Source organism: Mastacembelus armatus, chromosome 17 (genome assembly GCF_900324485.2).
Source record: "Mastacembelus armatus chromosome 17, fMasArm1.2, whole genome shotgun sequence".
Classification (NCBI taxonomy): Eukaryota; Metazoa; Chordata; class Actinopteri; order Synbranchiformes; family Mastacembelidae; genus Mastacembelus; species Mastacembelus armatus.
Window position 1 is genome coordinate 18,130,485 of NC_046649.1, and position 24,730 is coordinate 18,155,214.

The 24,730-nt window shown below is 39.3% G+C and overlaps 3 protein-coding genes and 1 long non-coding RNA gene across 10 annotated transcripts; 1 reads left to right on the top strand and 3 right to left on the bottom strand.

Moving 5' to 3' along the window:
• The first annotated feature begins 364 nt into the window (after positions 1–364).
• LOC113133935 (uncharacterized) lies at positions 365–18,104 on the top strand. Of its 5 annotated transcripts, XR_004463274.1 has the most exons (7): positions 365–474; positions 694–888; positions 7,555–7,675; positions 11,159–11,243; positions 12,340–13,070; positions 17,041–17,212; positions 17,380–18,104. It is a non-coding gene; the product is annotated as an uncharacterized LOC113133935 (long non-coding RNA). The 5 variants fall into 5 exon arrangements; XR_004463272.1 differs by having other exon boundaries at positions 17,041–18,104; XR_004463271.1 differs by lacking the exons at positions 17,041–17,212; positions 17,380–18,104 and adding an exon at positions 13,204–13,480 and having other exon boundaries at positions 12,340–13,115.
• On the bottom strand, positions 3,242–6,146 carry LOC113133933 (nicotinamide riboside kinase 2-like). 2 transcript variants are annotated; one of them, XM_026312998.2, is made up of 8 exons: positions 5,963–6,146; positions 5,768–5,858; positions 4,935–4,983; positions 4,520–4,697; positions 4,368–4,439; positions 4,169–4,275; positions 3,901–3,986; positions 3,242–3,803 (listed from the first exon to the last, which is right to left on the bottom strand). In XM_026312998.2, the coding sequence occupies exons 1-7, from the start codon at positions 5,986–5,988 to the stop codon at positions 3,901–3,903; spliced, it is 609 nt and encodes a 202-aa protein (XP_026168783.1). In that variant the 5' UTR covers positions 5,989–6,146; the 3' UTR covers positions 3,242–3,803. The 2 variants fall into 2 exon arrangements, with proteins under 2 accessions (XP_026168783.1, XP_026168784.1); XM_026312999.2 differs by lacking the exon at positions 4,935–4,983 and having other exon boundaries at positions 5,963–6,107.
• Positions 8,218–14,948, bottom strand: atcayb (ATCAY kinesin light chain interacting caytaxin b). The gene is made up of 12 exons (XM_026312992.2): positions 14,676–14,948; positions 13,209–13,261; positions 12,898–13,125; positions 12,318–12,476; positions 11,950–12,052; positions 11,461–11,592; positions 11,194–11,280; positions 10,861–10,959; positions 10,401–10,436; positions 10,254–10,301; positions 9,858–9,904; positions 8,218–8,749 (listed from the first exon to the last, which is right to left on the bottom strand). Exons 1-11 carry the CDS (start codon positions 14,750–14,752, stop codon positions 9,865–9,867), a joined length of 1,062 nt encoding a protein of 353 aa, XP_026168777.1. The 5' UTR covers positions 14,753–14,948; the 3' UTR covers positions 8,218–8,749; positions 9,858–9,864.
• A 69-nt stretch (positions 18,105–18,173) lies between the features above and the next one.
• LOC113133926 (excitatory amino acid transporter 1-like) lies at positions 18,174–23,217 on the bottom strand. Of its 2 annotated transcripts, XM_026312986.1 has the most exons (11): positions 22,906–23,217; positions 21,658–21,883; positions 21,365–21,502; positions 21,082–21,289; positions 20,941–20,983; positions 20,790–20,844; positions 20,490–20,664; positions 20,091–20,324; positions 19,807–20,001; positions 19,555–19,689; positions 18,174–19,292 (listed from the first exon to the last, which is right to left on the bottom strand). In XM_026312986.1, exons 2-11 carry the CDS (start codon positions 21,854–21,856, stop codon positions 19,142–19,144), a joined length of 1,533 nt encoding a protein of 510 aa, XP_026168771.1. In that variant the 5' UTR covers positions 21,857–21,883; positions 22,906–23,217; the 3' UTR covers positions 18,174–19,141. The 2 variants fall into 2 exon arrangements, with proteins under 2 accessions (XP_026168771.1, XP_026168772.1); XM_026312987.1 differs by lacking the exon at positions 21,365–21,502.
• Positions 23,218–24,730: the final 1,513 nt, after the last annotated feature.

Sequence of the window (24,730 nt, forward strand, 5' to 3'; positions counted from 1 at the left end):
TTAACAGTAAAATTATCTTTACAGTGGTGGAAAAACTACACAGATCCTTTACTTAGTGTGAAAAAAAAGCAAGAAAACCACTCGAAACATTTATTTAGAAATGTTTTAATTCAAAATCCTACTGAAGTAAATGTATATAAATATTTTTTAGGTAAGGAACCTGTTAGGCTACTTAATATGGGTCACACACAGGAGAAGCTACACACCCTGATCTGCAAAGGACTAAAGCAGAGCTCAGAACTTGTCACCTCTCATGAAATGTCACGGTGTATGTTTTCTAGGCCAAATAGGGCATAAGGATGGCGAGCCAGTGTGCTTTTCTATTCTTAGCAGAAACCCTCCCCATGATGCAAAGTCCAGCGCTGCCCCGCTCTGCTGTCTGCCGCAGACCAGATTTATAAGAGCCGCAGAGCCTCAGCACTGGTTTTGCACAAGACTTCCCAAGCAGGACATGTAACCCACAAAGTTTAGCCAGTAAGTATGAACGTTGAATTGAGTCTTTCTTGTGTGTCTGACGTGAAAGTAAAACAAATCACAACAGATGTTGACTCAAAAATTAATCTTGACTGTAAATTAGGAGTGCTTGGAAATAAAATAAACAGTTTCTGGTTGTTTTCATGGTACACCTACAGCAGCAGCAGATCCCGTGTGAAAGACTAATTCTGTTACGCTTTGAATATCCCATGAATCTAGGTATCCAGGCTTTGCTTCTTGTGAGATTTAACGAAGACGATGGTCTTAAAATCCTACCTTTCTTGTGGTTTTACCACAAGAAAGCTTCCCCACAAGGAATATACCTGTTGTCTTCCCCTGAGGCCTCACTGCCAGTCTGAGGAGTAAAATGATAGATCCAGAGGGTTTACCACAGATCATGGGGAGACAATACAGGTGAGATGCTGAAAAAAATGCTTGAAAAATGAAAATGATTGACCTCTGCTATGGGTAGATCTTAAAATATGTGGATACGGAATTTCAAAAATCATGAATCCCCAAATGAATCTATTTTTTCCCAGTGAAACCTGAATTAAAATAAAAATATCAGATGAATTATAGGTCGTTTGACAATTTCCAGGGTGCGGATCATCAGGTTTCTTGTGACACATGTCTAATTTCTGATGAACCTTTGCCAGAGTCAGCCTGGTCAGCCGTCCTTATGTTTCAGCTCTGAGCAGCATGTTAGAGTATCCTCACGTGGCACATTAGTGATGAGGGTGGTTAATATGTGGACTATTGATTACATATTAAAAAGACTTCTAATAAGTTGACCTTTAACCTATGTTGGTCAGCCTCACCTTAAGCTCTGAGGTGTGAGTGCAGTAATGGCAATTAACTAAATACATTTACTCAACTGTACTTTTGATGTATCTGTACTTTGATTTGTTCTATTTTTATGGTACTTCATACCTCTACAACAGTACACTTATTACTAAGTCTCAGGCACTTTCAGCATCAGATTATTAATATGAAATAATCAACAAATAAATCATGATAAATTAAAACTACCCATCAGTAATAAAAATCAGCCTCACCATTACATATATAAACTTTTATATATATATATATATATATATATATATATATATATATATAAATACATACGCAGCAGTAATAAAATCTGTCTACTGTGTGTTATGAAGCATAAATTATTATCCTAAATATGTTTATTCTGCTCATAAATGAACTTAAAGTTATGATTTCACAGATTTCATTTACATATGCTTATCTTAGTGGTTCAGCCATAAATATTCCTGTCATTCAGTAGCAACACCACAACTGTTCACATGCCTCAGGGGTCCTCACTCCTGCACTCCCTTCCTCCCAAACCAAAAATGGACACCCACGCTGTACTTTTGGGGGTTGCCATGGCAGCGGGTGACGTGGGAGCACATGCCACCTCACAAGACTCTCACCTTACCCACCCGGTGGTGGCGTGTGGGGACTGACCCCTGAGTCAGATCAGGCTGTGGCGCGTCGAGTGGGTATGAAGCGATGAGTAATTGGCTGCGCACTCATTAAATATTTTCTCCTGACACCCCAGGCACTTGGCCTAAATATAAACTGACAGACCTGCTCCAGGCCATGTGTTGGCATGTAAAGGCTCCCAGAAACGCATCACAAGACCCCAGCACACATTCTGCGGCCCTGCCAGGTCCTGGGACAGAGCTCTCTTTACAGAGCAATTTACAGTGTGATCAGTATGATCAGAATAAGAAGCAGGGATTCAGAAAAAGTCAACACAATAGTAGGTGTTCGATTGATATGTTGACAGTGTGTCTTTGAGTCTATAGGCTCGAACTGTAAATCTTTCGACAACCATCACTGGCAGTCAAAAGTGATTCTGTGTGGTCTAAAGGTTCCACAGCCATTCACTGGGTATTTGAAATTGATATTGAAACTTCAATAAAATCAAAGCTGTAATGCTCTGTGTCTCTATTCATTTCTTCATAGAGAGTATTGACTGAGCACAGAGCAGTGTGGGTGACTTTTAGGACGTTTGATGTTTTGGAGAGACGGTATTTCAGTCAAAGCGCAAAGCTCAAGCTCAGTGGCGTAAAGTAACTAAGTACACTGGCTCCCTGTACATTGATAAAGAATAAGCCAGTGTTTTTTTTTAGTTTTTTGGTTTGTTAACCTCTGCAAAAACAACATGTGGATACAAACCTCCTGATTTATGTTATGACCCTTTGGAGGAGCTTGAGAGTTGACTATTATCTGTGTCTGAGTGAAGTGAAAAGTGAATATTTTATATATTACAGTAAAAAAAAAATCACATAATCATGTTCATGACATGCTTCTGTGGTGCACAAGTGTTCCCCATTACTCTACAAAGCCTCCCTTTCATAACATATTTATTATTGAACCTGAGTTTAACATTCCTTCTCATGAACAGTAAAATATGTTTTGTGTTACACTTAAAAAATTTGGACTCAGTACACCAAAAACAATTAGAGACAATAAATCTCCATCAAATAATTCTTTTTCCAGTTTATACAGCAAAGCCTAACACAATAATCAAAGCTGTAGATGAAATGTTAGAAAGAAAGAAATGTGCTTTCATCTGGGTGTAGGCTGCAGTAAAATATATCCAGATTCAAAAACCCCTTTAATAATAATAATGTATTATAAAATAAGAAAATGTTTATTGGCACAATTTCCTTCTTTGCTGTGTTTTGAAACACAAGACAAAACTATTTGTTGGTTTGATTTATTTTATTTTAAAGCAATAGCCGCTCAAACATCATTTTCATATTTCTGTAACCTGTTTATTTAAAATGGTGGTTAAATGTATAATCACTTTTCCATCTGTAAGCTGAGATACACTTTACCAGCCACTTTCATTACAGCCTTATATCTAATCTTATTGATTATTGCTCATTCAAGGGCGGCAGCTTGTTATTGGTCAATATATATAAATATTTGTGCTGTAAAACATGAGGTGGGTGCTCGATGGGAACGACGTGTGAGTGAGTTCTGAAGAAAAAACAGGAAACATAAAGTGGACTGAGTCATTTCTTTAAGTTCAAACACAAATCCTTCCTCCCAGTGGGCACTGACACACAGTACAGCAAGACCGGAGCTTAGATCAGTCCCTCATGTTAAACACTGGGAGCTCAAGAGGTGGATGAACGTTTAGAAAAGGTTACACAGGATCATACAAAACACAATGCTTCTGCCTTCAGTTCTTAATAAGTTACAGGATTAACTATTTACAAAGCAGGCTAGAAGTAGAGAACTGGTGTTAAACATTTACTCAAAATTATATTTACATGTCTATACACAAATCTGCTGTTGTCCCCACTGTGCTGTAGAGAGAGAGAACAGAGAGAAGTTACTTCCACTGAATCACACACAGTGATGACATGTTGGAGACAATGTATCCACTGTTAAATCTGTATTCACCTATAACCTGTTCAGCAGGGCGTTCTGAATGCTTTCAGACACTTCGTTGTAAATATCTTCTGAGGATGTCATCCCGTCAAGGTACTCTGTCCAGGAAAAGATGAATCAGAAGTGAATCTTGGTCATTTTTAGTCATTTGGGGTTTGGTTTTGTAAGAGATGGGGACATTTTGTTTTATTTTGATGTTAGGGATGTGGATGGGGACGCAGAGCAGCACAGACACATGAAGGGCCATTGATATTTAGTCTCAGAGCTGATCTAAACATACCTAGGATGTTGCAGTTGTTCTCCATCTCTTTCCTGTGTTTCAAGTACATGGGCCAGACGTGGCCATCAAACAGGCCAGGGGGGTCAGGGACTGTATATGTCCTTGTACTGTGGAGACATAATCAGTCAGGTACATTTATAGTGATACTACGTCCGACTCTTGAGTGGACTCTGTCAAAGTCAGAGCTGAAGCTCATTACCTTCTCCTCCTTTTGCATTCCTCATATGGGATGGAAATGTAGAAACACTTGTCATAGATGTCAATGAGTGGCCTGCAGAAGGGAACCAGAACTCAGGTTAGAGGTCAAAAGGTCAAATCTTTAGAGTGTGGGTAGGAAGACAAGTGACTTACTTGTAGTTGTAGATGAGGAACCCCTCCACGATGAGAATATGGACCCCCTTCTGCTCTGACTCGGATTCCATGGTTTCAGGTGACAGGCTGACCCCATGTGAGCGGGCGAACTTGACTGGGTTCTCCTGCCAGCCTTTGACAGTGTTCACCATAGCCTCCATGTCCAGGGCAGTGATCACTGATGCAGAACAAGGAGAGAGGAGAGAAAAACAGGCTTCACCACACATGCAACTAACGCTCCTCACCAATGTGCTTTAACACACATTAGTCACGGTTAGTGAATGTCTGTAGCATTCACAGAATAGATGATAGAATAGCACAAAGTTTAGGATTGATAGGTTACCAAACTAAAGAAATGTGCAGGAAAGAAAAAGTACATTACTGCATGGTTTTCCTACGCGAAATCCATTCTTACCATCCCACTGCCTAAAGCCGTCCTCCCCGACTTCTATTTGATTGGGTTTCTGAAATAACAGTCATCAATAAAACATTGCTGCAACCTAGTAACCAGTCGGAGCTGATCACACCTGGACAGGACAAGTCAAGGACTCATCTCCACCAAAAGTAGCGCAAGGTGCCATTACTTGGGAAGTTATTTTAAAGCTCAGCAGGAGGGTGATAATGTTCGCTGGCGCCTCACTCTGACAGTAAGGAGGGACTTTCTCATTAATGCAGCTTCTGAAATCTTTTCTATCACTATCGCAAACTGGAAGAAAGAAATAAAAGTTTCTTGATATTTCAGAAATTGTGGTCGCGGTTTTTCTCGCATGCGCAGTCCAAGCCAACACTGTCTCTGTATAGCGGCACAACATTTGATATGAGGTGAAGAAAGTCACTGGGTAAGAAACAAGTTGATGAGCTGTCAGTTAACCTTTGCTGACCATGACTGCAGCACGAGGATGTGGGAGAACTACAATCTTCTGGCTTTTTGTTTGTTTGTTTGTTGTTGTTAAGCCAAATGAGGTTAATGCTCATGCAAAAAGTTGGTTGCACAGTTTGCAACATGGTTTAAGTCTGACTTTAAGTGGGGACGCTCAGCCCTTGTACCGGCTGTCCAGGAGACAATCAGCCAGATGTATTACTAGGCTACTGCGATGACAGGACATCCGCAGGTCAGACTGTGGGTTACAGACTGTGGGTACTTTCATAAGCTCAACATGAAGATATTAAAAATAGATACTGTAGCTTTAAAATCAACATATAGTGATCTAACTGTCAAAGCTTTAGAGGACTGCTCATTTCTCTTACCTTAAAAAAGTCATCCTGATGCACAACACAGCAGTTGGGTAATGTCTGTAGTAGCCTGTTTGTTAAAGTGGTCTTCCCACCGTTGGTCACTCTGAAATTAGGATTTGGATTCCACGTAGCGTAGATGTGTTACTCTCTAAATGTTGCACATATGCATTAATACACAGACAGGCAGATCAATGAAATGAGACTTACCCTCCAATGCCAATGATGAACTTCATTTTTACTTATTTTGTGTATTGGTCACCTCTGGAATTCAGTACATAAAAGAAGGGAACCCAGCCAAAGCAAACAGTCTATCAGAGGCTTCTTCTATAAACCTCCTCCTTCTCTGCCACAGATGTCCCCCCCTTTTACTACTTCATTGATAGACAATCTCTTTGCCAGGCATATAAAGGATTTAACTGCAACGTCACAGACTCTCACACCAATCAGGCCCCTTTTCCTGCAGCCAGTGAGCTGCTGCTTCACAGTCTGGAGCGACCAATGAGTCTAGAAGTTAGGACTCTCAATTTGCATGAAAGTGGATCCCAGAATTTCCACCTGTGTCAGAGGTCAGTGAAAACCTGCCAACCAAATGTGTGACAAATCCCATACCCAGCAGAGTTCTCCAACAACAATATAGAAATACTGATGAGACTAAGCTGTGAAGTGTAAAATAAATTCTGTCTTTGGAAAAAGACACAGCCAGACAGACACGTGGTGACTCAGATAGAAAGGTCCTGCAGACTGGTGAAGGTGAAAGAGCATCTCAAAGTGTCTTTATTCTAAATTTGAGATAGATCTGATTAAAAAAATCAAATCTTTTCACCTAAAAAGTAAGATCTGATATAAGCAGTGAAAGTGTTTCTTCTAACTCAGTGTTTTATCTCAGAAAAATAAGGGCTGCTAATTGTATATAAAGTTCACATGTCAGTGTAAAAGACATGTCCTGTGACTGAGCCGTGTTTATCACAGCATAAAGAAAAGCTTCACTGTTTGGGTTTTCAGGAGGAAAGTTTTCCATGCGTAGACAGCACCGGTTGGGTGAAAACCAGAAGCACTATATTTAGTTGGCTATTGTGTGTCAGACTGTGGTGTCACACATATTTCTGATGCAACCAGCTGGAGTACATGGCTACCAGCCATGTGACCACAGAGTCCTGAGCCATGGCTCTAGGTCTGATAACATCAGGTCTATTTCTTTGAATGCCTAAAGCTTATCAGTCCCGTCTGTTACACACCTCCGGATGTGTGTGTTATCTGACCTTGTATTTAGTTTGTTTACAGTATTAGAAGAACTTGTTTTACAGCCACCCTTATCTCTAATACTGTTACAGACAGAGCTGTGAACTTTGAGGCCAAACTATTTGAACACATATTAGGAGCTTTGTGTTACAATGACATCCACTCAATCAAAAAGGGATGATATGTGATGATAATATTGTTTTTAACTCTTGTAAAGTAGCAGGGTTGTAGTAGTCATGTTAGTTAACAGAAGATGTTGTGTTTGGTAAAGAACAAACAGGTCACAGAACCGTGCAGTCTGACATGTGGCACATGTGCTGCCCATACTTTTTCCCCACCTAGACTCACAAAAGACAAACCTTAACAGGAGCAGCAGTGAAGAATTGTATATTTTCTTTGTTGTAAATGCAATTTGACTGTATCATTCCACCTAAATCTTTTTAAGATTAGATGGTGTTTAATTATCTACTTTTCCAGCTTTAAGAATAACTGCTGTAACAATTGAATTTACCCTTGGGGATTAATAAAGTACTCTTCTTCTTCTTCTTCTTCTTTGACAGATTGACATTTTGGAAAACACATATACAGAGCCTGCGATGGAAAGACTGATATCGCTTTCATGTAGTATGAAGCTAGAGCCAGCTTAGCTTAGCGTAAAGAAGCAGGGGAAACACTCCAAAGGTAAAAATACACTAAAAGCTCATTAACATAATGAAATTGGTTATTTACTGTGTACATAAATAGAAATACAACTATTTCTGCAGTGATGTTAGAGGTTATTATGTGTTACGTACTGTCCTAATACATAGTGATCCCAGTAACCTTGTATATAAAAATAAAGGAGGGTACTGTCAGGTGACTAAGAACAGTTACTGACGTAGGGAACACATTCATTAATCATAGTAATCCCTGATCAGCAATGATCAAACACAAACTGGCCCAAAGTGGAATTAGAGGCAGTAAAAAAGACCAAAATATAGAAGTGGTCATGCTGGTCTTGCATGTCAGTCTGTTAGGTGTCAGACGTCAATGTTAGACAGAGGAAGTGACTTATTACAATTCTATTTTAGTTTAGTTTATTTTTTTACAAACATTAAATGGCACATTTTCATAACACTTTCAGGAAATTTGACTTTCTCATTAAATATATTTACTGTATAACAACGTATTCTTTTCGTCTTGTAAAAGTACTCTTTAAAACATGATGGGAAATGACTTAAAACATGACAGAGACACGAAACACAGATAGGAAGGATAAAAACAAGCATGCCACCTGCATATCAAGGTCCGGAAAACTTGGAAACTGTAACACACACTTGCATAAATAACATCTACTGTAGTTACTGCTACTGAGAATTGCACATCATTTTGAAGTAAATGACCATACAACCAAACAATTAGCAACAGTCTGCAACCACATTTTTCCAAAATATATATACAAGTATGTACACTAGTATGTATGTCTCAATCAGAATTAGCTTGGGAGTCCATACATTTTCATTTATATAGGTGTCATGCTGTAGATCAAATGCAACTCAACATGCAGGGAGCAGGTACTTTCTGATTTAGTTATATCTCGTGATGCTTTGGTGTAGACTGACTTGTAGGTAGAAGCAGGCATGTCATGTTTTTGAGAAATGATTGTCTTGAATCTAATGGATCCAGACAGGGGGTTTCATCCTGCGCAACAAGCATATGATGATGGTGCCCACTGTAATCAAAGATGTCCCCCCATTGGTTCTTCAATTGAAAGCTCTGTAATGCAAATACATGAAGTTTCTGTCACCTCAACTATCAAATAACATTTGCACATCTCCACAAATATGTTTCTTATATAATCCTTAAATTTGGTAGGGCATCAGTAGAGATGCACTAAATTTAACCAAATCCAACTTGACACATATCAGATTTGCTTCTTTATTTTTCTCCTCCTTCGAAGCTCTGCTGGTATTTGGTTAGGAGATGGTGCCTCTGTCCATTCCTGGGATGTCGGCCAGTGTCAGGCTGATAATTGTGGGGTGTGGGTGGGAGTGGTCTGGGGGTGGGGGGATTGCCTAAAATAACCCACCTCGCCCACTCTAACCCAGCTCAACCTGCTGTTGCGGGTATTTCCATGGATTTCAGGACAGGCTGTGCAGTGCAGATCAATTTGCCAGAGCGTGGTCATACAAGCCATTAAAAATAGAATCGATCGGTTGTGTGCAGGCAGACTTAAAGAGATGAGCAGCTGTGCTTTATGTAACACAGGGTAAGGGAGAGTATATGATGCTGGAGGATCAGCTGCTGTTTCTTGGACTCAGGTGGTCTGAATTTAAATAACTGTAACATGACTTGGCAAAAGTGAAAATGAGCAGGACTTGATGACTGACAGCAGGCACACAGCCATATATTTTGTGTTTCAGTCTTGTGCTCTCTGTTTCTCCAGAGACCAGGACGAAACATGCAAAATCCTATTGAATTACCTTTTTATTTATGTGCATCCATTTTGCACAAGTTTGGGTCATCAGGTAAAATTATATAATTGATTGTAACTGAAGAAACAGCCTTACTTCTTTCATTAAGTCTTTATTGTACTTATCTACATTAATGTTAGATTTTAGAGGTCGTCTTTTCGTTTGCCGTCTCACTTCGCTCAGTGAGATTCTGTAAAGTGGTGCCCTCTTGGTGCCCAGGACACTTGACCCTTTGGACGTTTGTTCAGGGACACCACACACCACACAGGCAATCATCCAGCATTTGGGTGATTTACTGTATTGTGTCTCATTTACACACATAAGAATGTGTGTGTGTGTGCAGAAGAGAACATTTCACAGTGGGCTGACATTACAAACCAGCCTGCATGAAGTTGATGGAGAACCCTTACCTTAATGTCAGATGTCACGGCCAACCTCTGCTATCATTGACTTCGGCCTGGAAGCGATAGATTAGACTTAAGCCATAAGTAAATATAAATATTTTGCTGTGTCATCCAACCCATATTAGGCTGTGCTTTCTGTTGCCAACATATATGTGAGTAGCTGGAGAAATTAGTTTCATTCCATTTAAACAGAAGTGATGTACTATTGAACTTTTTAGATTTTATGCTATTAATGTAAAGAGCTGCCTTTTTCCAGTGTCCTAACTTAATGACATTAACAGAAACAACTAGAGGTGCACATGCTAATAAATCACAAGCATGTCTGAACATTTTCCCTGTTGTATAATATTATATTTAATCAACAAATGGCTCTGGATTGTAAATATGGCAAAGTGAGGTCACCTTTCTTTGGGCAGTGCTGAGTTGGTCTGCTGCTGGTCTTGCTCAAGTCTGTAAGTAAGACAGGCAAATGTTAATACTGTGTTACATGTAGGAAAAACAGCATGTGATAAAATTCTTAACATAATCACATGAAAAGCTGCTGCTCACCTTTCCCTTTGAGTTCGTATCTTCTCATCATCATACCTTTGAAAGAGCAGAAGAGAAATCTCTGACTTATATCGCTACATAGACCTACTCATACTCATGTAAATAACATAACATAACGTAATGTAACGTAACGTAACGTAATGTAACGTAACGTAACGTAACATAACGTAACGTAACGTAACATAACATAACATATAAAGACACACATACACATACACATAAACATGACACCACATCACATAACATTAACATGACATATCATAAACATAAACATAAAGATAAACATAGACATAGACATAAACATAAACATAGACATAGACATAGACATAGACATAAACATAAACATAGACATAGACATAGACATAGACATAGACATAGACATAGACAAAGACATAAACATGACATGACATAGACATGTGTAGTGTCTCAACAGTGACCCTTGGTGGCTCGATGCACTTACTGCAGCACACACTCAGGAATCTGCACATGCTCCATGGGAATGATCTGGCTGAGTTCCTCCAGGGTGTGAACATACCGTATTTTATCCATGAACTTCACACTGTAGAAAACATCAACAGCATGCAAATAATGTTCCAAATTATACAGTCTATAATCTTTTGTATCAGCATCGTCAGTGTGCGCTCACTCTGATTATATAATAGCTATACTTCTATATCTTCTGATCATTCAATGTACACCAACCCACACTGCTATGGCATGACTTTCTAAATATCTCCTGTCTTCTTTCTGTTTTTTAGATGTCTTAACTCAAGGCTTATAAACATTTCCTGACCTGATGAAAGGTCTTGAGATGGCCAGGACTGTCCGAATGAACCATGTTGGGTGAGCAATGATGAGACACTTTAGATTCTTTCTCAGTCTGCAGGAGACATTCACACGTCTTTACTACATTATATTTATTACATCAATAACTGTAACGTCATGAGTTCCTTTATAAACATTTATGTTTATTTTTACCATTAACAATATCATCACATTTTTTACTATATTCTCATTTCTACCATAGTTGCCCAAAATGTTTGGATATTTTCTGCCTTACTTCCTGTCAATCATCTGGTAGCATCTCTTCAGCCAGCTGATCCCAGGCATCTTCCTGCGAGGAGTTGCTCCATTTAGATAAATGATCATGTAATCTTCTGCCACCAGCAGCTCCAGGCTGCTAACAACGTACCTGTTGACAGAACAAACAAATTCAGATCAGATCAGACTGTTTATAGTCACATATAAGATAAAAAATAAATAAATTGTGTTCAAATTGTAATTATAAGTGAATTTGATCCAGAGATGTGCTTGAGAGTGAAAATCCTTGAAGCCAGAGTGAGTGTTGTTAGACTGATTGATCTTTCATTTCTAGCATTTGATGTCAACAATCATTTCAGGCTTTATTTGACATGCACATTCCATGAAAACTTTTCCCCACTCATGTCATTTGACAGCGTAAAAAAGTAGAAGAATAATGTTATGAAAAGGCTCATGGTAAATCATGCTACAATAACAGAGATAATTAGGAAACCCAGATGGATCTTACAGGAAGAGGTTTTCCATAATGTATGTGTAGTCCTCACAGCTGCTATCAGGAAGGTAGCAGGCTGCAAACACGATAATGGCATTTAAACCCTCACCGTAATAACCTGGGAGAGGAGACAGACACAGGTCAATGGCAATGATATGATAGTGACATTACACTAATTATTGCCATCCACTTCATTAAAACAATCTGCAAAAACAGTTGTTTTTGCATTTAATTATTTTCATTCATTGCTCATGTATTATTATTATTTTTAGTGTGTGCTTGCTGTGAATAGGTGGTTGAGGCTTCATGCCATTAACCAACATACATGTTCAATGTGTAACACATGCCTCATACCAGTATTAGATGCACCGTGTCTAACTAACCTCCATGTGTGACCACCCTCAGGTATGGTCTGATGACCTGCATGTCAATCCGTTGCTCCTGGTCACCGATGATCACTGTTCGCCACAGACGACCAGACGAGTCTGTCTCTTCCTCGCTTTCCCCTGGAAGACGTTTGGCCGTGGCCACAGGAGTGTCATCTGGAGAACAAGGGGACACAGAAGAAGCTGTCTGTGATATTGTCTCATCTTTGTTCAATCGTGCTTTGATATTTATGAAATGATATGAAATAAGCATAAGGTAAATAAGAGTCAGTTGGCCCTTATAACTGTCAGCTTGAAAACTTCAACACCTCAACACTGTGAAAGTAAAGTACAAAGTTGTGAAAATTCAACATATAACTCTGAACTTTCTCAGTATTATTCTAAGATGTAAAAAGTTGTTGTTGTAAACAAGGCACTATTGGAAACATGCCCTTAGAAAATGAAAGAGAGAACATTTTGATTTGGGGATTTAAGAGGAACAACTTTGCATATGAAGTTTGGCTGTATTCAGAGACATATGAGTCCAACATGCACACCTTTCTCAATACTGAGAAAGTATCATTGTCATCTGTCTGACCTTCCCACTCCAGCTCATTGCCGTTGTTAATGAACTCTAGTGAGTCGGTCTCATCGGGAGTTTCTATGTCATCCACGTTGATGTCTAGGTCATCGGGTGTTTCCAGGAAGTCATCAGAGAGCAGAGATCCCTCGCTCCGATCAAGGGACAGGTTCATGTCAGGGGCGACCAAGGTACGACGCTTACGCTGGGCCAAGGACTCTCCCACTTCCAGAGAGGTGGGGGGATCTAGACAGGCAGGTCATTAAGCTCAGATACAGTAGATGGTAAAAAAAATATAATTTTTTCTACTGTGTATTTATTCAGCATACTGGTTCTGGTGTCAGAGAGGCCACATGAAGCATCCCCATCCTCTGGTAGTGGCCTGCAGAGAAATACATGGATATAAATGAAATAATGGAAACACAAATTACAAATTAGAAATGAATTGACATATAAAATATTCTATCTGGCAGTTGTTTTCCTGCTTCCACATAAATGTTTTGCTTGTTTTATATTTGTCAGATATATTAATTAACATATTAAAATCATAAATTGCTATGATTAAGAATATTTAAATAAACTTTAGAGCACAGTCCGAGCAGTTTCATTGTTACTGCAGCTTTTGTTTTTGGCTATTCTCTACTGTGAATTAACTACAGCGTCTTAGGAAACAATATATGTTATTTGAGACATCAGTACCAATAATTACCAACTCCCCTCTGACATTATAATAAGACAGCTCAACCCTCAGAGGTGTTTTTTTGTGTGTGTGTTTCACGCTAGGTCATACTATAGTAGATGGCACTAATACAAATGCACACATATATAGAGACAGACAAAGACAAAGCTACAGGCATGCACGCACAGACAAACACACCCTAAAACGCTACAAGTATGGGCTAGCTGATGGAGCCGCCAGGATAATTGCTGTTATTATGTTGCCAGTAGCTTTGTAGAGGTAAGTTAATGACAGCACCAACAGACAAGAGTGGATTAAACAGTGGGGAAGTGATAAAATATTTGCAGCATAAAACACATTTTTAAGTGTTTTTATAGGTTAAACTGTCATTCATTCATTATTATACTGAAAGAAACAAAAGCCATGTAAACACTCGGTTCAGGTAAAGGTGAAACTGGAGCGATGAATCAATCTTTTGTCGTATTCAGCCTTGAATACTTTTGTATTCTAACTTTTCCCATCTGGTGTCACCAAATGAATTAATGTGGTTTCTTCCTACTGATGTTTTTGATTTTCATGTTTTTGTATGACTAAGCCAAGAAGACACAATTCTATATCTACTGAATACTAAGATGATCCTGTCATAAACTAAATATAAATCTGTAGTGAATACAGTGATTATCCTCCAGTATTCAATTTCCTAGACATGATTCTTTCCCGGAAAGGTGTGTGGGCAGATGACTGTTTTTCCATAGCTGGACACTGTGATGTTTGACTTTGCTTTTTTCCTCTGTGCTGTCTGTTGCTTTGTTCACTTGACATGCCAGCCTCAGCACGTACCACAAAACGACTACATCAAGGAAAGAACACACCTGCTACCCTTCAGCATTAAATACACGTGACTAGTTTTCCATCATTGCTGGGACTATGCATGAATCAGACAGACAATGTACACACACACACACACGCACGCACGCACGCACGCACGCACGCACGCACGCACGCACGCACACACACACACACACACACACACACACACACACACACACACACACACACACTCCCTCTCTCCCTCTCTCTCTCTCTCTCTTAAATACACAAACCCTCAGAGAAATACCTGGGAAAATCCTCATCCTGCCACTCGTCCTTAACTTCCATGCTGTCCATGCGTAAAGTAGCTTCTGCTGTACCCATCCTCTGCCAGCTCACTGAGGTTGAGATGAAACACTGTCATTCAGTCGGACAAAGAGTATTAAAACATATAGACTTAAAGCTGTCTTAAAGGGACACTCCACCCATTTTACATAATTTACTTGATTCCATCAGGACTATCTGAAATTTGACTTGAGCCTTATGGCACAAAGCCTGAATTACAAACTAAAGGTGTGGAGTTTGGAAGACATGGGTGTTTATCATAGAGGGAGGGTCTAATGAAACACATTATCCAGTTGGATTATGGGAAATGTAGGTTTCAGTATTCCATACCAGAAACAACAGTTCCTGCAGGATATCTCAGCCTCTTTTTCTTTTTTAATCTGCCACTCACAAACCGGACAACCTTATGGAAACAATATACTAAATAGCTGCACTCCCCATTAAATAGGCCAAGTACAATAAAAAATAGGCCAATTTACAGGTGGTACAGTGGTGAATGTGAGTGTTTGTCTCTGTGTGTCAGCCCTGTGGCTTACTGGTGATCTGTCCAAGGTGTTGCCTGTCACTCACCCAATGTTAGCAGGGATTAAGTCCAGCCCACCATGTCCCTGAATTATACTGTGTGGTATTGAGAATGGATGCACAATACAAAGCTTTAAGGCTTTAAGCTGTAAATAAGTGGTGTGGAAAGCAGTAACACAGTTCAGATATACTGTATGTATATTAGAATCCAAAAATTGATTTTACAAATCATCAATTTCTTTCTGCTATGAAACATACCATGTGAAATCTGATGTCAATCTGCAATTTCTCATTCCATAGAGCAAGTTTGCCACAGGCAATGACTGTGCAGTGAAGTCATAGTATAAAAAATTGGCAAAACCCAGTCCCAATGGGTTTTATTCCCTTCCATCCCTGGCGAAGCACATGAAAATAAAACACATTGCTTATACAGCCCCTCAGGGTCACACAAGCAAATCATCCTACCATGAAGCTGACAGTGAGCTGAACTACCATAATTCACACAACTAAATCAGAAATGATACAAGTCTTTATCCAACAATGCATTTCCTTTTCTTGGTATATGCCATTGTGTTTAGGTCGGCCATTGCAGGCATTCATACAAGGATCATTCATGCAGAGTGGACAGCATGTGCATATCTTGGTATCCTAGTCAGAGCTTGTGCTGAAGCAGACATTACCACAGTCCATTTGTCCACTGAGATGGCACTGATGTGCTTTAGACATGTCGAAGCCAATATGGGAAAAGAGCAAATGTAGGCTTAAAGGCACAGATCGTCAGGCTACATGCTGCTGTGTTCTAACTGGACTCTAAATGATAAGAGTTGGAAAATGGGAGGATTGCATTTTGTGACATAAGCTTGATGGGGAGTTCCTAAAATGCCACTTGAGGTAACTCACACTTTGAGTTGCCCCGTTGTGATAGTCTTTTAAAAAACACCCTGATTTTATCCACTAAAGTGAGAATGACTGAGGGGTGTGACTAACTGGGAATAAAATGGAAAATTCACACTGAATCAGCAGATCAGTGTGTGTGTTTGTTGCCCGGGCAGATGTCTCTCGCTAAGGCCCAGCTGCTCATACAGTGAACTCCTGATTGACACAGAGTAATGTCACAGCAGCACGTGTTTGGTGGGGATTTGTGTCCAGATGGCAGAGGAGCCTTAATTTTCTAAACTCTGCCTTTTGAGCCGTTTTGTGTACTATGCATATCGAACCTAATATTCTAAGAGATGGAAAATAAACTGCTGCAAGACTATGCAAGACAGATGTAAATATCCATTTATTGCATGATACTTTTCTCAATAAGTGCTCTTTTATTTTATCTAAGTGAAGCACTACAGCTTCCACTTAAACATTGGAAAGTCCTGTCCTTCTCTGTAGTATGAAATCATTTACATGGCAGCTTGGAGATAAGTAACAACAGAGAAATCATTAAATAAGTACAGTCTTTTTCATTTTGTCTGATTGAAAGCTACAGGCAAGTGGACAATGATGTCAAAAGTCCCTGATAGTAGTCCTCTGAAAATCTGTATTTCTCTATAACATTATATATTCATGGCCCACCAGATTGAGGAAATTCATTTTCAGGGCCTTTGTTTAGCATGTGTGTCCTGTCACGTTCTTTACTCATCTGCCACATGAAGACATTTTAACCATGTCATCGCCATCTGTGACATCAGTACAGGCTGCCCTGAAGAAAAACATTACCCAGTTGTAATCAGAAAAATTGTGGCTGATATAGAAAGCGGGTACTCACATCGTATAATTAGGAAGATTTCCTCTTCGCTGTTTCCCCTTCTCAGAGCTCCCTGAGAAGAGTCAGGGGCATCGCTGTTTACATCTGCAAGTGGGACACCCGTGTGCTCAGGACCTGGGTGGCTGGATTCTAATGGAGACTAAGGAGAAAACTGTGTCCTCCTGTGTAGAGGACAATGGTTTGGAGAGTCAACGTCATCACAGCAACACTATTCTTCTGTCAGTCAGATCCAATGCTGTTTTTTGGACACTAATCATCCTCCTGTGATTTTAGTTCATCATATAAAGATCACTCTCTCTCTGCCTCCCATTTACTTCTGCGTGTCTCTGCTGATCCCCCCTCTACCCTCTTCCTCCCTCCACCAACATTAATGCTCCCACCCCAGGCTCTAATCCTGCTGTGATGACGTCACCCGTATGGGAGCTGGGTTATGATGGTTATGTAATCACACCTGCCTACCTTCTCTTTGATGCTATTAAGCTTCTTTGAGTTATGATCAGCTGTTTTTCTTCTCCTCCCGTGCAGTCCATGTTACGTCCATATTTTATTGCGTTTTTGTCCACCTACGAGCTGGAAAAGATGGACGTTTCTACTCCACTCCTGTTCCCTGGCAACAGCATCTTCCTCCCTCACACACACACACACAGTCTCTCTCTCTGTCTCTCTCTGGCTTTTTCTCACCATCTCTTTTAAGCTCCCTCACCCTTGATGAAACCCCTCCTTCACATGCAACTCCCCTCCTTCTCTCTTGCTCCGTAGCTGTGATGCTCACACTCGACCCCCCCACAGCTGCACTGAGCTCTGGGCAATGTCAGTAAACACAGAGTCGCGTCTCTCTGGCACTGCACTTAGTGCCCAGTGGGAGCAGCCATAGTTTCCTATTCTTCTCCTGTTGCTAGGCAAAAACAATGTTAAATTTTGAATAGATAGAGTTGAAGAACTCACTTCACTTCTGGACACACAAGGAGGACACAAACCAATGCAGTTCTAGGCCCACACTGCATTATGGCTATAAATTACTCTACCAAAAGTATGTAATATTCGTTATGTATTTTTACACATAGTTAATGTTTTAGTGGTGTATTCATTGGTGTATTTTCTGTTTTAAATTTGACTTTCCTGTTACAGGAAAGGAAGGAACCTGTGTGCAGATCTTTATATATATACATGGGCTGGTAATAATCTTGTGTAACAACTGTAACATATATATATATTAGTACATTTTGCATAACTCATTGCACTGTTTACAGAAGATTATACAAGATGTTTAAAAAGACAAATCATATACAGTTTAAGCCATAACATATAAAGTATACAAGTTAATATTACTGATAAAAAATATTATTAGAATATTTTTTTCTAATCAATATATCATTATGAATTGAGCATTGGTGAACATATTAATATTCAATTAACCTAAACTGTGTTAATACCTCATTCACTAAACATAAAATTTACAGACCTGGGGTTTGAAACCAAATTGCAGTTTAATTGCTAATCTGCATAAGTTTTTCTCTTGGGATGACACAGAGACTAATGAACATTTTTTTTTAACATTTTTTAAAATATTTTTTAGCCGGTCTACCTAAAAGAAAGTTAGAAAACACTGAGATTCAGAACTCTGCTGTCTGAATGCTGATCACACTAGGAGGAGGAAACACATTACACTTGTCTGTCAATTTCCATATTGATTGATTTTAAAATTCTTGGCATTTGATGTTTTCACAGTCCAACATGCTTCCAGTATTTCTGCCATTTTTCAATTGTTTTATTCCTGTCTTTATATGTTATGTGTTACTGTCTCATTTCAATTACATATTATAATTTTGAAAACAGCATTTTAACTGTATTTTATTGATTATAATTTTACGAATTTTAGTCACCAGTATTCTGTAAATCGACTTGCATGGAATTGCATGAAAGACAATGCACAGATATATAGTTTTGACTGACTGACTGACTGACATACCCAGTGCATGCATAATCAGACCAAAAACTAAACCAAAAGCAGTGTAGATATAAAGATGCTAAATCACTAATTCACTAATACATTCACTAATAACATGTATAATCCTGTCCCAAAACACTATTCTACTGTACATCATTTTTCTCAATTTCATGGCCAAAGTGTCATAGTCAATGACTTGTCAAAGCCTAGTGGAGCTAGAAGATTTCTTCCACTGACACAAACTTTCTTCTGCAGGTCTGGAGTTCTTTAACTCATGTCTTGACAGATGTTGCACTACACCCACTCCAACACAGTCACCCAGAACGTTGGTGGCAGTCCTTAGACGATCCCTATGAATAAATACAGTGAGGTGTGAGCTTTGATTTGACCACAGCCATTTAAACATTTTAAATTGGGCTATTTAGTGCACATCGGCCATCTTACAAGTGTATTCAATAACTTTAATAACTGGATCACATTTGGATTAATGCCAGTCCAAAACTGAAAGAGTACAATATGTAAGGCATGCACCAGCATGTATCTTCTATTGATGATTGTGAAAATGAGAATGAAAAAAGACAGAGGTCTAAAAGGATATATGTGTTAACTTACAGTATCCAATCAACAATAATAAGCAGTGATACATCTTCAGTGGGCAGTCCGACTGATGGCAACACAATCATCATGGATACCATGCCAGCCTGTGGGATGCCAGCTGAACCAGTACTTACAGCTGTGACAATAAAACTGAACAGGAGAAACAACAACACTTTTACACTATCATACTAGTTACAAGTAAACGCCCCACAGATGTTATACTTAAATAGAAAGTGAAGTAGTAAACTGAATATTTTTCAACCTTACCTGAGGACAATGATTTGACCCAGGCTAAACTCCATGTTATTAATCTGAGCAATGAATAAAGCAGCTACTGCTTCATAAAGTGCTCCTCCATCCATGTTCATTGTGGCCCCAACAGGAAGGATAAAGCGTGTCACTTGTTTGTTCATGCTGTGATTTTCCTCCATGCAGTGGATGGTTACAGGCAGGGTTGCAGAACTGGAAAAAATAACAGGTATAGCACTTGAAGGATGCCCATGGTCCCCTATTATCCATTTGATATTTTTGATATTAAGTCTGTGGCTCACCTGGATGAAGTCCCAAAGGCAGTGGTGATAGCTTGGAGTATACCACTCATAAATCTGTAGGGATTCTTACGTGTGACAATGAAATAGATGAGGGGCAGGGTGAACAAGCTGTGGATTACCAGGCCAGTGATCACAGTGACAGCATACATGGCAACTTCATGACCTATCTCTCCAATGTCTATCATCTTCACAATCTGTCCTGCCAACAGGAAGAGGATACCCACTGGGGAATACCTGTGATACAGAGATGAGACACAGCACAGCAGAGGAATTGGGAGAAGTTTCTTCTACTGGTCAGTAGAGGGGGACAGGGAGTAAATCATTACATTTAGCTTGTTACTTGTCAGCTAGTGTGATGGTGCATATACATTCAGCTAAATGTTATGTTCTCATGCTTACCAGATGACTATGCTGACAAATTGCATAATGGCTTTATTGAGAGAGTCAAAGAAATCCTTCAGGGGTTTTCCCTCAGTCTCCATATTGCCCAAGATAAGGCCAAAGGCGACACAGAAGACCAAGAGTCCAAAGAAATTTACCCCATTTGAGGTTCCTGGTACTGGTATGGTGCCATCTATAGCATGGTCAAATAAGTGGTGACATAATATTTTAACAATAATAATAACGAAAGAATAAAGATTAGCTGGGCAGTGCAAATGCAACATAGTTAAATCACAGAAATAGAAAAATGAATCTCACTGTATTCAGTGCCCTCAGTCATATTGAAGACCCTCCTGGAATAAACTGTTATATACTGGATAAGTAAAAAGTATAAGCCAATGTTAAAGTTGGTAAGTAGGAATGAGTGACAATATAAACAGAAAATCAAATCAGCCATTGTAGACCATACCTTTCTGAAACAGGCCTCCACCAGATTTGAGGGGATCATGTTTCTATAGTCACAAAGGCAGATATGGTGTATTTACTAGTGGCTAAATGCTGATATTATCTGATCTGTATTCTTATTTTATAGAATTATCAACATACACACCTGAGGAGATCCAGAAAGGAATCCACAGGCTGCACAGTCCCTGTTTTGCCACCAGAGGACACTGAGGTGTTCCTGGATGAGTTCCCTGGCTGGATGAGAAGAGCTAAAGCGATGCCTGTGAATGCAGCAGTCATTGTGGTGACCAGGTAATAGCCAAAGGCTCTCATCCCAATTTTCCCATAAGCCTTAGTGTCCACAGATGACATGCCTGGATAAAAAACAGCCCATTGTCATATATAAATATAAACTATTTGATTTGTACATTTGCTGTTGTGGCTCAAACCTGAAATCAGACTGGAAACGATGAGAGGAAGCGCCAACATCTGAAGGATTCTCAATAGTAGTTCTCCAGGAAAGGTTAAATATTGTATATCACTGGGTGACATATTAATGTGTCGCAGTACAAAGCCCAGGCCAATTCCTCAGAGAAACATACACAAGTCAGCCAAGTCAAAGTGTTGCAACTGGTCTTGCACAGCAAAATGGTGAAAAACAATACTTCTAGCATAAAAGACAATTTTTAGGGTGTGTGGGAGAATAAATGCAGTGTAAAAGTGTAGTGTGAAAACTTCTTACCTAAAGCAACAGCGATCACTGTCAGAACAACAAAAGCATTTCTCTTGAGAAAAGCCACGATATTAGAGCCATTCTGAGATGAAGGCACATCAGCTGAAGGCTTATTATATTTGTGGCGCGTTTGGGTTTCCTGGGGTTCTGTAGCTTCTACTGAATCCAACTCATCCAGGTCATTAGAGCTGGGTTGTATCTCCTCCATTATCAGTCCTTACTACCAGTAAAGGCGCTGGAAACAGAGGAAAGAAATGTTTGGTCCCCATGACAATAAAAGAAAGAATGAAAAAAAAAATCAATCAACTTGTCAGATATAACTCGTCAGGCCCAACACAACCATTTTCTGCTTAATATTTTACACATATTTGTGGATATAGTTAAATATAGCCTTTGTGGTGAGACTTCAGATTCTGAGGAGGAGAATGGTCCACCACTAAAATAGTACTTTAAGCTTATTTTGGACAAAAAAAAACATTTAGACTTGTGTGATAAACCAGTTTGTAAGTTTCAGGTGTGTGTGTTTGTATTGGTGTGTACTTTACAATGACTGAAGGTTCTGAACCAACCAGTTATAAATGACGATTCATTTGACTTAAGTCCACAGGAAAGGAGCATAATTTAGATATATATTCTCAAGCGCTAAGAGACCCAGAGCCTTCTTAGTTGCATGTTAGAAATTTTAGGTCATGGAAGTCAAATGAAAGATTCACAGGTCCCTGAACTCCTTTAAATTACACATCTAATAGTGACAGAGGTCCCATCCAGAGACTATTCTTTAAAATGAAATGTGCTTTGTGTGTGGAACTGGAAACAATTATAGAGACAGATTTTATCAATGGTAAAGGCTAAAATGTTTTATCAAATCAAATCTATTGCATAGTGAAAAACATCAAGCTTCAGTGTTGAAAATAAAAACTTCAGTTTGAACAAAAAGCTTGTTCAATATTTTTTTCTGCATATTGTTCTTTTTTGTCTCATCATTCCAGATGTTGTCAATTTCTATTTTTTCTGGTTCTTCTGCTGTAATTGAACCTGTGACTATTTCAACCTGAAGAAACGATAAAACTGAGTCACTTTCAATCACACTTCTGAATGAATAGCAGGCTAATATTGAACTAAATATCAGATATGCAGGGAAATACATCACCTTACATTCTCTTTGTTACCTCGTTACCTTCATGTTTTGCCACATTTCCTACTAATGCCCTCAAAATAAATTTTACCAAACTTGTTTTTTTAACACCAAAGCCTTACCTTTAACTAATGATGATACTCTGGAAGCAGACCGCTTGACACCGTGCTGACCTTTCAGAGCAGCAGTCCCGCAGCAGGACATTTCCACCCCTCACCACGTCAAAAATCATGTGACCCTCCCATACGAAGCTTCACTATTTCACGTGCGTTTTGGAGACGTCTCGTGCGGGGTTTGTCATGTTGTGGCAAAACCCGTTGGATGAGCAATAAAGAGAGTGCAGACCGAGTGTCTTTTATGAATATATTTCTTGCAAGAAAGGAGCAAACATAATAGAACACAATTGATCAGAGTCTTCCCATGTTGTTCCCCAGTTGCTCAGCCCCTACTAGGCTGAGGCCGCTACTTATACAGACATGCAAAGTAAATGCAAGCAATCATTCACATAATCAGATAATTAAGTCTGTACTTCCCCATTGCTCTACAAAGTGATTCCCTAATAAGGCTATATTCTAAAACTCTATATTCTTATTCGACAGTTAACCCTCCATCCTGGGCATGCTCTGTTATACTTGTCCCTTCCTCACACCTAGTGTCTTGAGGAACCTTTGTCCTAGATACTCTTCACCAACATCCTTGAGAACACTGTGTCCCTTAGTGTCAGACTATACTAGGTCAGGAAGAACATAAACATCAAATATGATTATGAAAAACACATGAACCTTAGTGAACTCTGAATCAACCTGTAAATGAAAACCTGTGAAACCTGAAAAACCAAGAATACAGTAAGAAACAGTAAAAATCATAATCTGTAAGAATAATCAATCATTAAAACTCATTTTTCCATTACAGTCAAAGTCAAAGTTCAAAACGACCAGAATCCATTATAACTTAGTGGGTTATTAGAGTGGAGGTGAGTTTCAGCGTTACCAGTGCGACACTAGAGTCTGTTGGGGCCTTGGGCAAAAATTCACAAGGGGTCCCTCCAAAAGAGCATGTTATGAATAATCTGACATCAAGAAAAAACAAAAAGTGAAAAAAAGGGGGCTGCTGCACTTACCATTTTCAGCATGTGGAGGGTCACCTTATCCTTGTCTTTAAGTAATGATGCTGAGGAAAGAATAAAGTTATATATCATATGTATTTACAGTAAAATTTTATCAACTTAAACGCTCTCACATTATTGAATTAGATTTCCTCAAATTCAACTTTTGAAAACATAGCCTACATTTTTCAGTATCATGCTAAGGCTACACTAGTTATAACAATCAAATACACACAACACACTCCACATGGTACAATAACATCATTACATATTAATAAAATTAAAAAGAAGAAAAAGTATTCTCCAAGTTAGCTGATTTTTTTGCAGTCTCCTAGCTATACTAAGAAGAGCAAACAGCCAGTACTTACTCCTGTCTTTGCTTTTTTCCCCCTGCTCCCAGAGGGATGAATACTCTTCATTTTATTTAAATGTCTTTCATTGTTGTCATTAAACTTATTTCTTTACACAAAATTATACACACAGCAGACCACTTGTAAGTGGAGTGGAAAGTGGGCCCCCTTAGGGTGCTCAGGTCTTCTACTGTCATTGCAAACTTTGCACATTGCCAGTGCTGTAGGTTAAAGTTTGCACAGGGGCCCCGACTGGCCTGGGGTGCTAAGCAGTTGTTGATGTTGTGCTTTAAGCCGTCTACATGAATTTATTTTTACGTAGGATTCGCCCCCTCCAGTGATCATGGGGAAGTGGGCTGAATTGAGGCTTGTTGCAACCAATTTTTTATTTACGAAATTACTAACTGCTATCCCTTATAATGTTTCACAGCTAGGCTAACCTAAGTTTTTGTGCTGGAAATCCATTTTCCCCCTGCCATGGAACGCCCCTCT